Raw genomic sequence first — 15,939 nt, forward strand, 5'->3', positions numbered from 1 at the left:
GGACACCATTCATGAAGTATTGGAAGGCAGCCGGCGCATTACACAATCCGAAAGGGATCACCTGGTACTCGAATAATCCGTATTTAGTACGGAAGGCAGTTTTCCATTCGTCGCCTTCTTTTACTCGTACCAGATGATAAGCCCCCCGGAGATCTAACTTGGTGTATATGCAAGCGTCCTTCACCTGGTCAAGGAGTTCAGGGATCAGAGGCAGAGGATAACGGTTTTTAACCGTTATCTGGTTCAATGCACGGTAATCGATACAAGTTCTAAGGTCGCCTTCTTTTTTGGGCACGAGGAACAAAGCCGAGGATGCCGGGGACTTTGACGGGCGAATAAAACCATTAGCTAGGTATTGATCCAAATATTGTCTCAAATGCAGATTCTCAGGTTCGGTAAGGGCATAAATCCTGCTACAAGGGGGTTGTGCACCGGGCACCAGATCGATTTGGCAATCGTACGATCTGTGAGGAGGTAACGTGTTGGCCTGTTCCTTTTGGAAGACGTCCTGAAAGTCTTGGTATTCCGGAGGTAGTTGCATGGAGGCAGAGGTTACAGATGCTAGATTAATCTTCAGGTTTTCTGGGTAGCAGGTTTGTGTACAATCCGGGAAGGTTATTCTCTTAGCTCGCCAATCAATCCGAGGATTATGTGTCTCTAACCAAGGCTTTCCAAGAATAACCTGAAACTGTGGAGCCTTGATTACATCAAACACAACACCCTCCCGATGGCCGTCGGGACCAGTAAGAGTCACCTCAGTAGTGGAATGTGTTACCGGTCCAGAGACAATTTCAGTTCCATCGACTGTGGTGATGACATCTTTGCTGGTTTTAGGACGGAGAGGGAGGTTAATCCTAGAGACCAATTCACGATCCACATAGTTTCCAATAGCCCCACTATCGATGTATGCCTTTATTGCATGCAACCGCTTAGACTGTTCTGGATCTACGAGAACCATTGGCACAATGAAATGCGAGGTCTGAGAGTTAGTTTTCAAGCTCGGCAAGCGGACCCCTACACTTGTCGGGCGGAGTCGTTTCCCGAAACAGAGTCTTCATGGTTTTTATCAGCGGCTCCTACCGCCTTTCGGGGCGGTTTTGCCGGGCAATCTCGTAGAAAGTGTCCAGAATTCCCACAATAAAGACATAATTTTAACTGCCGCCTCCTTTCACGTTCCTTTTGAGTTAAGGGTCCTTTAACCCCTCCAATTTGCATAGGCTCAGAGATATCAACTCCCTTGGGATTAGCATGGGTCTTGACCAACACCCGGGTCTCAAACCTGGACCGATCTGCTTTTCTGTTTTGAAGTCTGTGATCCAATTGGACCACTAAGTCTATATACTCTGTGCATTCTTGGGGCGGATTTACAACTTGGGCCAAGACATCTTTAAGTTCTCCGCGAAGGCCTCGATAAAACAACGTGACTCTTTTATCCTCTGGCCATCCCGTTTCCACAATTAGTCTATTAAAGGTTGCAATATAGGATAGGAGGTCCTGATTGCCCTGTCGCAGGGATAGAAGTTCGTCATCCAGAGCCTGCCCCTGAGAGTGTCGAGCAAATAACCTTTCCATGCTTGCTTGAAACCTTTGAAAATCACGGAGAATCGGGTCATCTTGAGTAACCAGTGGAACTGATCAATCGGCAGCATAGCCGCTGAGATACGACAATACAAAGGCTACCTTGGTCTGATCATTAGGGAAGGCCCCAGGTCTGCATAGGAAGTGCAAACGACACTGATTCATGAATACGACAAATTGTTTGGGGTCCCCAGCAAAGCGTTCGGGTGGGGCCAGCGGCATGTTTCCAGGTAGATTAATCTGCACAGGGTTACTGGAAACCACAGGAGCGGGGTTCCCTCCGGAACCGGGTAGAGGAGTTTGCCCAGCTTGACCTTGCAAAAGCTGTCTGGCCAGGTCATCAGTTCTTTCCTTTGATATTATTAATTCCCTCCTGAGGGCATTAGTCTCTTGACGAGCGGCATGTACTTCGGCCCGTAATTCCCCCCAGTAATTGGGCCAACTGATCAGTCTCAGAACTTTCCATAGCACCTGGGTGGGAATTTGTAGGAAGGCTTCGCGTTCTGTTACGCTCACCTGACTCCCACGGAGGCGCTGGCCTGGTTTGCGCTGCTGTGACCTCTTCTAAGGTGATGCACAGGGTTCGGAAGACGGACTGGACCGGGCCCCCAAATCTGGCTTGCCTGGCTCGCAGAAGTATCCTTCTGTGGGCGAAAATAGGGGATTAACTGTCTGCGGGGTAATGCAATCAGCCTCCCACTTTCCCCTCTCGCCCTCCTCGAAACCCTTCTGTGATTTCTCGTAGCGTCTCACCTTAGGGTCTGGAAGGACGAGCTCTCCATCCTGCTTCTGATGCAGGGGCGCGTTGGTATCCAGTTACTTCACTGGATTTTCGGATTGGTGAGAACCAAACTTGCTTGGCTTCTAGGTAAGTTTTTGATAAGAGGTTCCCCTTGTGTCCATGCATTAATGTACTAATGCTAGTGTCTTTTTCCCCATAGGGGCCGGGGTATGGAATGCCGGGGAACAGGCACCGACCCGAGATGAGAGGTGAAATCCTTGTAGAAATCAGGTAAGTCTTTAATGAACGTTTTTTGGTAATGTCTTTTCATTCGCTCATTAACGCTAATGTCTCTTTTTCCCCTTAGAGGCCGGGGTCCGGAAATGCCAGGATGCGGCGCGGACCCGAAATGAAGAGGGAATTAATCAACAGGTAAGTCTTAACATGGAGATTTAGCTTTCCTTATTCCCTTCTCTCTCTCACCTTTTGTTCTGGTCTTTTTCTCCCTAGGCGCTGGGGCGTGACTGCGAATCCGGATGATCGCTGCTGAATATGGAGGCGCCCCGTAAAGGTGAGTGGAATGCGGCGCTGCAGCGATCGACGCGATGAGCTTTTAAATTAAGTCTTCCTTTTCAGGATTGTCGGCGAGATGTCTCCGGGATGCGGGTTTAGCAGGTAAGGAGTTTTCCTTCTTATGTTCTCTTCTTCTCTTCCTTTGCAGGTGATCCAGGATGCTGGCAGGCGTGGCAGAAGTCAGGATGCAGGAGCAGACACGGTGAGTGTCCAGCTGCTAGATGCAGAACAACGCGAAGCAGGTGTGGCTGTTCGGGTGGGGTTTAAATAGCCTTGGAAGAAGTTCCAGGTATGTATCCTTCCTCCAATCAGGTATGTATCCTTCCCCGACCAGGCCCGGATGGTAAATTAGTCCCACAGGTAAAGTAGTTTCTTTCAGGCCTCAAGGAGGCCGGGATCCTGCAGCATGGTCTGCATCAGGTAAGTGCACCCAAGCACTCCCATAATGAGCCTGGCGCGTATGGCGCCAGGACTGATGTCTTTTATGAGCCTGGCGCCATAGGTGCCAGGACACTGTCCAAAGGGCCCCTATATGGGGTTGCTGGGTCCTTCCTTGGGGACTGGATGTCCGCTTTCGGGGACGCAGGGCTTGAACCGGCTCCCCGGGAGCAGGCATCATGACACCTGGGAATTCGAGGTCAACCCCAGGAAGGGAGGAGAGCGGCAACTTCGAAGATGAAACTTAAGAGCATAGCAGCCTGCCTCGTGAAGGTCGAGATAAAGAGGCCAAAGAGAAAATCAAATACGCAAATAGAGGGAAAATGAAGCAGATTCACGGTTTTCTAACACGTGACCAGCCAAGCGCAAAGAGGTACCAACGTCTGATGTCACCCAAACCAGAGGATGCCATAACTTTTCCTGATAAGAAGCTACAGTTTCGAGGCCAACCTCAGCCAACTAATTGACACATAGCCCTAAAGCACTGATTGATGGAAGGGAGGCATGGTGAATCGTGGGGCACACTGCATCTGGGTGAACATTCTGCATGCTGCTAATTAAAGTGGAGCTTTATGCCTAGGGGTGTAAACGACCCAATCACAATGGACCAAATAATCTAGGGTCCTATAGCTAGTAGAACCAATGAGACGTTGTACTTGTAGTGACGTCTTGCATGAGTGATGTAGCGGGATGGGCGTAGACGCCCACCTGATGAGAGTTAGCCACTCCTCACACTCTGTTACCATATACAGATATAGCACCTATACTTAAGTTATCCTTTTAACCAATAGAATTGCATGACAAACATTTGAGTGTTACACGTCAATGATGATGAGAATGTACTATAACTATTGCTGTCTGAATGAAGAATTCGGAGTTGAAGCGAGACGAGCGATCGCATCACTGGTGATTTCCATTGTTTCCCCGTTTTTTGTACTTGTCATTAAACATACTTCCCTTTGCCAAACCATTGAGTTGTCCTTATTGCTTGGTGTTGGAGTAAGAGAATCCCGCACCCCATCCACTTCAAAGTACTTGAGGGTGAGCTCTGATCCTATGGGCCCGTCAGAGGTTGCTCCGCCCTCCTGTACAAAGCAACCTTAAAGCTGTTGTAAAGGCTGAGAATAGATTATCCTGACACTGTACACTTTTTGTTTGACCCAGCGGAGAACATTTGTGTGTTAAATAAAATGAGTTTTAAGCTACGAACTACATCATTTTTGTGGCTCCTGCTTGCTCGCCTATATGACAGGGAGCATGGGTCTTCGTTCTAGCCTGCTGGTGTTGAATGTAGGGGTGAACCAAACTTTGGCTTTGAGTAAGCATTCGGCTGCATTCTGGCTGAAAGAAAGTTATTTGGCTCTGGCCAAATCATTTCTTGCTATTCGGCTACCGCCGAATAATTAGCTTTCTCATTTTAATGCAATGTAACAACTCGGGAGGCAAATATGGAGTACAGACTGCATACATTAAAATTAAACCTTGACTGAAAGCATTCCTGTTTAAATATAAGACTAAGGTGCATATGTTTGTACATAGGAGAGGAGTGAGAGATGAGCATGTTTTTTCCTATGGGATATCTCAATGGAGAATCTTCAATTAATAACACATAGTGGAGACCAGTACGGCTGTGGTAGTTGGCGATATGTCAGGCAGAGTGACATGCCCCTTCTAAGAGGCCTCTGGGGAAACTTCATGTTGAGAAATATCCCAATCGGCCAAAGGGATTAAAGAGAGATAGGTGTGAGGACTCTGCATAGGACATAGTCAAAGAGCTATGCTTTGTTGAGGAAATTCATAGGGGGCGATGTTTGAAAATTAGAAGACTTCCAGAGAGGTGGGTTGCCTCTTCTAGATCAATAGGGCTGGGGACAAGTCAGTTACATGTCATGCAGTGCAAGATGTGGCCGTCATTTACCAAACCAAATTGGCCTCTTGGGAGAACTTGCTGATTGGAAAATCTCTTGAACAGCATTAGAGGGCACTCTGCTGCAACGGAAATGGTGTGAAAGATGGGAGAACGTGAACATGAACATAGAGAGATGAATAGCACTGAATCTACAGGTGCTGTGGAATATGGTGTTTACCATTGAGAGACATAGAAAGAGCCATAGAGCCTTACATCCTCTTGTGTGGTGGGAAGGAGGTGTGTTACGTAGACGTGAATTGAGATTTGGTGCAATTGAGCGGCTGCTCAACAGGCAAGGGTATTCTTCGAGCTTGCGGAGTTGGGCAGATCAATCACATGTCAGACGTTCCTATGTGTTATTATCCTTGCCCCAACCCTTGGCTTCTCTAATAGAGCCATCTCCCATGTTTGCTGTATAGAGAGGAATCACTTCTTTAAATATAGTAGGTAGATGAAGTCCACTCACCTCACATGCACTCTTGACCTATGTCCTTCATGAATGGATGAACAATGTATATATTTCTGATTGAGCTGGAAGGAAGGTTTCAAAATAACTTTCCATGTAACCTACCTTGCAACTCATAGTACCCATTTTGATCATTACATCCTCACACTTTGGGTTTGTGAAGGCTACGACTTTGAGTAGCACTATTTTTGTCCATGCATATGGGTTCTGTAGTTTTGCAAATCTGCTATTTTCTGGCTTGTAGGCAATAAATAAGGATGAGATGTTGATTAAAATGAAGAGAAAAAATATCATTATTAGGGTATTTATTGATCCGGACCTAGTTTCGGGAAGCAATGGAGTGCTTTATAATAATATGGGTAAGAACACAGTGAGGGAAGCAGAGAATTATGGAGTGGGAAGCTAACAACAGGAGAGGGCTGGTAATTGGCAGCAGGGTATCTATAGGCAACCAGGAGAGGAAACAGTGAGGAGCAGATCATCGATTCACAGGTAGATTGCAGAGTGGAGGGTGTGTGGACCTAGCTGTTAGTGAGGAGCAATTCCTTGAATAAGAAGGTTTTGCGCTCTTTCTTGAACTGTAGAAGCGATGGGGAGAGTCTGATGTTCACCCAGAGGAGATTCCTGAGCCTTGGGGCATTGACAGAGAAGGTCTGTCTTTTGGTTCTTTCCTTCCTGAACTGGCAGAGTTTAAGTCTGCAAATATGCTTACATCTGGTGGATTACAGGCCTCTGGAGATGCTGCATTTCTCAGAGACGGAGATTGTGGACTTCGGGGTCTTAGCCTCGCAGATGATGCAACCGAATTTGAAGATGATATGACTTTGCCGTGGTTGCCAGTGCAGTTCATGATGGTCGGTGTGATCTGGCCAAATATTTGATGAGCTGTACTGCTGCATGCAGGAACCATCTCACGGGTGCCAGCGCCGCAGGTGCATGCACTGGGCAAACTAGGTCACTGCCTAGGGTGCTGGTCAGCAGGGGGCACTGAAGAGCAGGCCTTTCCCTCTGCTTTCATGAAGTACAAAAGAGATATAAACCAATATGAGTTAAAGTAGCTGCATAATGACCTCCTGCAATGAGGTGTGCCCTGCTGCAAATCACAGTGCTCACATTTCTAGGATTCTCTAACATGGCAGTGGTAGCAGGGCTATCAGCACACACTTTCGAGAAGCACAACACATGGTCTAGCTCAAATAAAAGCAAAGAAGCCTAGCAAGAAGAAATGTTGATAAAACCACATGGTCAGAACCCTCCTGGAACTTGGTGTACCAGAGCATGGGCCAGGCAAAGTACACCTCACTAGTTGGAACAGGAAGGAAATGGGGCGAGCTTAGGGGCCTCCTTCATGTTCAGCAACAAGGCGTTAAGTGTCTTATCTATATAATCTCAGACTAGGTCAAAGTGTGCTGTGATTGCAGCACATTTACTCTGAAACATTAGCATGAACAATCTGATAGATGTAGCTTTAGGCAATGCTTTAAGGGTTACCCCCGCAATTGATTTATTGCCGTGTTTGCTCTCAAGTGGAAGCAATGCATATTTATTCATGCAACTTTAAAAGTACTTCATGAATACATAGTTTATTTTGGCCACATGAGCTAGTTGAAAGTTGAAATTCTTTGTATCGTGGTGAATTCAAAGCTGCAAGCATTATCTAGCCTTTCTTGGAATGTTGACAAAGGTGCCCAAATATATTGTAATAGTTTTGTGCCAACTTTCAAAGCAATAAAGAACCATAGAGATCATGCCTAGCTGTCCTTGCCAGTATATTTATATCCAGTGCAGGTTATAAATCCAAGATAAGCATGCTGACTGAGAATATGTGCATTTTGAGGGTAAATGCATTCACTCAACCTGTCAAAGTTGTATTTAACATCTTCTGATACTAAAATGCTGGTCAAACATTAAACAGTGAAAAGTATTAAACAAAATGAACATTTTGGAGGGTCATATTAGCAATTTTATGATGATAAAATAGCTAAAATAGCTGATTTCACTTAAAAGCAGGGCCGGAGGAACTAACAATCTATTCCGACTGCTATTGAACATTGAGGACGCTGATGGCACTTCGCCTACAGTGCACTTGTGCGCGAAAGGGCCACATATGCTCAAGCTAGGCTGCACTGTCCTGCAGACTTAGGACTTGCTCCCTGGATGTCCACTCCCACTTCCTTGGACAGCCTGAGATTGGCTAGTGGGCCTACTCGGCAGGTTTGGCATAGGGACTTTTTGCAAAGGGCAAGTATATGTGTGTGCGTGTGCTTTGTGCAATCGAGCAACAGCTGTGCTTACCACACCAACTTCTTCACCCGGCCCTTCCACCCCATAAGATTAAGGCCGGCAATAAGCTATTGATGAGACAGTGTGCAGAAAGCAGGCAAGTTTGAACATTGCCCCCCCTGTACCTGCCCCACTCCACAGTCAACACACGGTCACTCGTGAGAGGTGCATATCGTGTCACAGGGTCACATGAAAAAAGAGCTCTCCACATGCATGGATGCAGGTAGGCTACATGGATCTAGAGCTCATGCTGTACCTGTTCTTTGAAAGTGATCCTTGCTCGGTCACTGCCTATGCTATATCATTTTTCAGTTGAGAGCTTGCTCTGGCTCTTACCATGCTGCTAAGCTCCTTAGAGCCACTAGCCCTTCTCACTTATTAATGGTTTGAGCAGCAGTTTCTGCCACTCTTTGGTGGATGTTTAATGGCTGCATTTGGAGGCAGAGATATGGCAAGCAAAGCTGGTGGTAGTTCCACCTCCAATTCTGGGGTTCTCGGTGAGAGCCAGTGGGTTTGGTGGAAGGAATCAATATCCTTCTTCCAACAACTTTTAAATAGACTATTGCATGTAATTAAAGTGGCTCACAATAGCCCAGAAAACTGCATCTCAGAGGCACACACGGATGTGTGTGTGTGGCCGGGAGGAGGCGAATGTGTGAAGGGGATGTCTGAGGGGCATTATTTTCAGTTCTATTGATATCATAGGTTTTTCATGGCTCTGCCTATTTTTATTGCTAATCTTTCCTGATCTGGTCATAGATTCTAATCTATACATATTTTGAGTTTAAGAACAAGTGTTTTAATTTGACCTTGTTAGGAATGGGTCTATAACATAAAGGGCAAACTGCAGCTTGTGAACGTGGGGGGCAAGACATGCATGCGAAGGGATGAGGAGACATCTGGCATGAGGGGTTTGTATAGTCAGGACGCATGGGGTTGGTAGTAGAGGTGTCAAAATTACCTTTCGCCTATGGAGGCAAAATGCATGCATCGGCCTTGGGTGCCAGGGTAGTAGCTGGAAGGCATTCCAAAAGGGTATTACCACTATCTTAGTGGGAGAGGACCAAGGTTTGGACAATGGCTGTGAAGTTGTTTTCTGCTATGAAGGGCTTGATTTTCTGCAGGAGAGAAAGTTGGTACCAAGCAGTTTGTGTCTTCATTGCAATGTGCTGTTTGAAGGGGAGGTGTCTGTGGATGTCGAACCCAAGGCACTTGGTGCAGGTGGCCAGCTGGCTTGAGAAGCCCTCGAGGTTCATAGCAGAGAGCCAAGTCTAGATGTCAAAAGTGTTTGGTGTTGTTGGTCAGCAGTAGGAATTCCGTCACAGGGGACAGGATAGACCATTGCGGGACTCCACAGGTGATGGGTAGAGTTAGTGATTTGCAGGAATACATTTGTACAAACTATTTCTGATTAAAAAGGTAGGATTTAAACCAGCTGAGGACCATCTTGCTGATTCCCATGTGACAATGTAGATTGTCGGTGAGTGTCTGGTAGTCTATTGTGTCAAATGCTGCTGGGAAGTATGGGAGAATCACGAGGCAAGGATGGCCATTATCGAGTATTTTAAGGGCATCGTCGATCACCTTGATAGTAGCTGTTTCGTTGCTGCATCTGAAGCCCGATTGGTAAGACCGAAGGAGGTTGTTGACTTCGATGTGTTGGAGGAGTTGCGTGGATACTGCTTTTTCATGGCTCTTGCCTACGAAGGAAAGATGGGTGATGTGACAGTAGTTGTTGAGGTCATCAGGTTCCAGTATTGTTTTCTTGAGCGGCAGGAGGATTTGTCCTGTTATGAGGGTTGAGGGGAAGATGCATTGAATTAGGGAGCTGTTGATGATTGTTAGGTAATGGAAGTGTGCTTCAGCAGGAAGAGTCTTGAGTATGGAGCCAGGGAGTATATTGTTTGTGTACGATGTGGACTTGTGGGCTGCTAGGGTGGCAGTGAGGTCTTCCATAGTGAATGTCTTGAAAGCTGTCCAGGTAGTTGTGGTTTTGTGAGATGGGATGTGTGGTGTGCTGTCACTTGTAGCATTGGTGTCCATGTGTTGGTGGATCATGGTGATCTTTTTGAAGAATAAAGTTTCGGTGGAGGTGGATTTTTTGATGGAGTCTGGTGTGGGTGAGTCGGGTTGATGCAGTGCTTGATGGCTTTGAAGAAGGCCCTGCTTTCATTGTTGATCTTGGTTATGGTGTTTTGGCAGACAGTCTGGTGTATGATCCCCAGTATAGCAGCCAGATCAAACAAACTAAGCAGATCATTGAGCAATACCTAAGATGTTATGCCAACATATTACAATATGATTGGTGTGGTCATCTGAATACGAAAGAAGAAGTGTATACCAATGCCATGTATTTGGCTACCAGCCATAGCCCGCTCTGTGGTAATTGTGGCTACACCTGAGGCTCCTACTTGTGATGTTGGCTGCAACTAGTGGTTGGCATAGCACATAAAATACAAAACATCCATGCCTGGTAAAAAAACAGTACACCAAAAACTACATATGGGGCAGGTGATTGGTTTGGATCTCATCTAAGAATCTGTCTGTCCATAATTTACCACAAGATCTAGCTCCACAATACTTGGATCCTTTACTTATCAACTGGTTTCTCTCTTCCGTGGCTTATCAACAGTAGTTACCAACTGGCTGAAACAAACACCCTGTGTTCCATGTCTTCCTACTGAATTGATATGTTGCAGACTCATAGAATCGAACAGACTGACTACCAGTCTGGCCTGAATGGCTGGAGAACTGGAGTATGAGGTGGAATTCCATTAGTGACTCATAGGGCCTCATTTAGAGTCTGCCGGTCCGGAAACAACGGTGGCGGTAAACCCGCTGCCACCGTTGTTTCTGGACCGGCAGATTACGCGTTCTGCAGGAGGGAGGTGTCACTCCCGCCAGGTCTGACCTGGCAGGAGTAATGCCACCCACCTGCAGACGTAAATGGAAACACCAGCTCCGTCATAGACGAAACCAGTGTTTCCATTGTCCCCATCCCCATGGAGTCCTGCAGGACTCCATGGGGATGGGGATTAACGGAATTCCGCCTCCGGAATTACTGGATCACCGGGGTTGTAATGCCCCAGTGATTCCGGCAATCACAGAGGCGATAATTCACTATGAGTCCGGCGGCATGAGGCCCATAGATCCGACATCGACTACTGTACCACCTCATCAATGTTTATGCTGCTTGTGATCGTACTTGGGAACCTGCTACCCATGTTCACGCACACTGTCTAATCCGACTGTTCTACCAATGTTTCCCCCGGAAGCATGAGGCTCCAGCTCTTCCCGAATGGGGCAGACTTGCAGTGCTCTTGCAGTCAGCAAAGAGAGCAGGAATTCACAGCCATCTCCATATTATTCGTTAGTTGATGCATGCGCAGCCATAAGCCTAATGGGTTCACTCCTGTTCTGCTCCTCCCCCCCACTTACCATCATCCACTGAAGTTTAACGCAGCAGGTAGGAGTGCAAGAACAGAACCTACATGGCACAGAGAAGTGTGGTCCTCCTAACCGAAGAGGGGAAAGTGTAAGAATGCAGATAGATGGCAGCGCCACCGCTGTTTCTGCACTCCTGCAGGCCGATTATATGGTGTTAATGATAAATGGGAGGTCTGAGAAGTGTCTGAATAAAATGGGCGGGGAAAAGAAGGAGGTGTAAGGATGGTGTAACTTAGCGGGAAGTGGAGGTGAGCAAGTGCTCTTGCAGTCGTCAAAGAAAGTAGGAATGCACAGTCCGCTCAGTGGTTTCCTTTTGTTAATGTATGCACATTTATAACCCAGATGTAACATCAACGTTACAGGTATGCTCCTTAAAGGGAGCACAGTTGAGTATGGCCACATTTTACTTTTTGTTGTTCAAGTAAATTTTTAGCTGAATAGAACACAATTGCTGCCATAGAGCGAAGTCGACTTCTGGGAGATTAGTCATGTTTGTCAGTGGTCTGAATGAAGGTGAATGCGATGTACCAGTAAGCACAATTTACTCATCCTAGTGACTCCAAAACTCATAGGGCCTGATTCATGGAAGTGTTTTAAAATGGCACAATCTCATAGGAAAACGTTCTGTGAATCAGGGCGATAGTCCATTTGTCCCTTCCTGCACATTAACCACTCTCCATTATGGAATGGTCCATCAAGACCCTCCTCTTCAAGGAATAGCTCGTCCCCAACACCTCGGTGCATACAACGTCCACTCCCCACGGTACCTGAGACCGGGTGATCTGATCTCCACTGTTTCCTCCCCTGGTTACTTGTAGATCCATTGCTGCCAATTGCCCTCCCTCTGCTGTTAGATCCCCACTGCCTTGTTTCTCTGCTCCCTGACCATGTTCTCCCCCTATGGTTGTAAAGCGCTACGTTGCTTCCTGAAGCTAGGTTTGCGCTCAACAAATACTCTAATAATAATCATCACCATTGTCCCACTCGGTTTTGTGGGGAGAGTGCGCCGGGATTACGGAAAGCGCCGGGATGGACACGTGCAGGTGCTCGAGCTTCCAGTTTCTTATGCTTTACAAGAAATGTTCTGTTCTTGATACCAAGGGTACAAATATTACAGGGGCAATAGGAACTGAGCTATGGACTATGAGTACCAGAGTCACTACAGTGTGCGACTTGTACTTTTTACTAAAATCCTTTCACAGGTCCTCCTTTTCATCATACGGGATCTTCTACTTTCTTTACACTGGCCTTTGAGTCCATAAGCTCCACAGTCACCACTTGCCTATGGCTCCAATTCCTAACGCCTTTTTATGTTTACAGCTCTCAGACCATTGTAGCCTTTCTGCTTCACGTGGGATTAGGATTATTCAAACTCACTTGCATCGCTGTTCAGAAATTCTCAGACAACCGGTTCCTAAAGTGTTTTGGGGTTTTTCTTTTAGCATAAAAAGAAATAGTTAGTTACTCTTTTTACTAGGGACACCAGTCCTTAAGATCTTTTTCTGGACCTTGTCTGTGTGGCCCTGGCTTCAGGAAGACTGTGCAGTACTGACTCTTGGAATAACCCTGAGGTATCCATGACAACTAATTCAAGGCATATTCCTTGGGCACCGCTTGGGACTAATACGGTCTCCTACTCAGGGTTTTACACTGTCACTGTGTGTTTAGGTTCCTGATGTAGGCATGTTGGGGCTCTGTGCCATCCCTCTCCTCCCATATTGGTGTCTGTAGCCAAGAAGTAATGGGGAAAAGCTCAGGCTGTGTTGCATATTGCATGACTATACCTAGGTTGAACAGCTGACAAACCAAGGCAAGCGATTGAATCCTTTTTGGCTGGACAGAACGTGGCTCGTCTGCCTTTAGTCCCCATTCAACCCTGCTATTGGGGCTCTCACTGGGCCCACATTTGTGAATGGGGGCTGGAATGAGGGATGGCGAGCTCACAGGAAGAGGCCTCTGAGTAACTGAGAAAATTATAAAGAGGAATAATGTCATCAAGACCCATTGTGCTCTTATTGGAATGAGAATCGCTTTGAAGGCCTTTGGTGTTATCACATGTCTCACAATTTGAAAAACAAATGCCCCCTTTGTGGGTTAAACACATTGGGGGTCATTAAAAGGTTGCCGGTCCGGAAACAACGGTGCCAGTAAGCTTGCCGGTACCGTTGTTTCCAGACCGGCAAACTACGAGTTCTGCGCGGGGGTGCCTTTCTGCCCGCCAGGTCTGAACTGGCGGGCAGAAAAGCACCCTCTCGCAGACCTTGACGCATGCACCGGCACCATTCATGAATGGTGCCGGTGCATCCATCCTCCCCATTCTCATTGAATCCAATGGGAATGGGGAGTAATATATTCAGGCGCCCGGCAATGGGCAATTACCGGTACCGCCGGGTCCGTAATGCCCCGGTAAGTACTAATTGCCGGGTGCCGAAAAAATACGACTACGGCGGCACCCGTGCTGTTTTTACCGGCACGGCTACCGCCAGACGCCTAATGAGGCCAACTGTAAGTATTGTGTGGTCTATTCTATCCCGAGGTGTGGCCTTTGCAGCACCACTCCTGTTTCTTTCCCTGCCTAGTATGCTCTTGCTTCAAGCGCTGCACTGCGGGGGGAGGAGAGACAAATCCCCACTGATGCCCTCGTCAAAGCACCCACTTGGGCTATTCCGCACACCTTCTGTAAACACCACCTGTTAGATGTTAGCTCCAGGGCGGATAGCCAGCTCAGGCGGGTCATCCTAAAAACATCTTTGTTAGTTGAATACTGCCACACTGTACCTCCGGATGTAGCAAGGTCTGTACTAGTTTGCCCTACAGCCAAGAGCTCGACTGTCCATGACATAAAATAGTTACAAATTCAGCGGGTTACACGAGGAGTGGACTGGAGAAGGCTAATGCGGCGGGCGTGGTTGGGGCCCAGCTGCATGAGATAGACCACCAGTGCTCAGCATCTCTTTTCTTAAAGTGCAGTGCACATAAACCATATTCGTTCCTCACATTCGTACGACTAAAGAGAGTGAGGTCAGAGGGCCCGGTTCTGAACGTGTGTTAAAAGTAGTGAAGACAGCAAACATTCTCCCCTCCAGTTTCCAGCCTCACCATTCTAAATTGGAGGGGAGATTGCGTGCTTTCTTGCAGCAAAAGCTGCTAAAATCTATCCTTTTGATAGAAACGCGTACCAGTGGCGCTGCAAGCATTTCTTAAAGGTCTGACACTTTTCTAATGTAGGAAAGTTTTCTTAAGCTTTCAGTAAACTAGAAAAGTGAGGCTGTAGTCTAGGAAATGCTTTTTTTAAAGAAGGGAAAAAGTGTGTAGTGGAGTCTAACGGCACCTCATAGGTGTCATATTTTAACTCCTCCTTTGACATGCTTTTGAAAGGAGAATCCCCTCCAGTGGCTCCCCTGCATTCCTCCTGGTTGCTAAGGCTGTTATCATGCAAGAAATCAGGCACATGCAAACATCGTGCCTTTAATGCTAGACCACCACATTATCACTGTAACATAATATGGTGATTTTAAGGAAAGCGTTCATCCTTCGTGGAAGCACACTGTCCTATTTTTACATGCACCTCAGAATCAGGCTCTCAGTGGCTTAATCACAACGTTAGCTTGTGCTATTTTGCACGTCAGTACCATGCACACACATCCACATTCTACTATGTATGGGTTATAAGGTTAGTATGCAAACCAAGCAGTATCACAATAAACAAACACATGTGAATGGCTGTATTTGTTTCCCTTACCTTCTTTGAGCAGAGACGGTGTAGCCATGGAAATACACGTAGCGGGAGTAGAGATAGAGTAAGCCACAGAAGGCAGCCACGCCTACAGTTCAGACACAATAATAGAAAAGAAACAGCAAGCATTAGAAGAGGAATATGCAAAACAGATGTAAATAATGAACATTTGACTTGTCTGCGATACCATGGATGCGAAGTTCAATTCAAAGCCGCACGCACGCACGCACGCACGCACGCACGCACGCACACACACACGAATTTCTCATTCCGACGATTTTGTAAAGATGTCTTCAAACGGTCATCACTTGACCTCCTCACTGCCTCTGGAGTGCATTGGCCCCGTCAACCTGAACACATACTTATTGGCTTTGTCAATGCTTGATTATAATAGGTGAGTGTCTGAAATCAGCTATGCATGTTACTTAAGGTAGAACTGGTCTTCGAGAATTCATCAGAAATGCTGAACGTGCTGCATCCCCTACAGCCAAGGAAGTGACTCTGCCAGCCTCTCTTAAATTTGGTGTTGCAGCTTTATTTACCAAGGTAAGATTTTTGCCACATCTGCCTCAACTTCCCTTTGCTGGTACCCTTCTCCATATAAACTTTAAATAGGCCCACCCTACAGCCACTTCTGTTACACATTAAAGGTTACTTGGGGAGACTGGCTGAAGCTCAAACAAAAAGAGGGAATGTCAAACCTATGACATATGCCAATGATTTCACAAGACAACTGATTCAGTTCCAGAATGAATATTAACAAAAATCTCAAATAATTGACGTATGAG

General features: G+C 46.6%; 1 protein-coding gene across 1 annotated transcript in view; it reads right to left on the reverse strand.

The window, feature by feature from the left end:
• Nucleotides 1-15,939, reverse strand: part of LTC4S (leukotriene C4 synthase) — a 401,489-nt gene that overhangs the window by 83,881 nt on the left and 301,669 nt on the right. Inside the window, exon 4 of the mRNA XM_069652848.1 lies at nt 15,158-15,239. Within this exon, the coding sequence (XP_069508949.1) occupies nt 15,158-15,239 (82 nt within the window). The remainder of the gene's footprint in view (nt 1-15,157; nt 15,240-15,939) is intronic.

Source organism: Ambystoma mexicanum, chromosome 3q (genome assembly GCF_040938575.1).
Source record: "Ambystoma mexicanum isolate Mex_15411 chromosome 3q, UKY_AmexF1_1, whole genome shotgun sequence".
NCBI lineage: Eukaryota > Metazoa > Chordata > Amphibia > Caudata > Ambystomatidae > Ambystoma > Ambystoma mexicanum.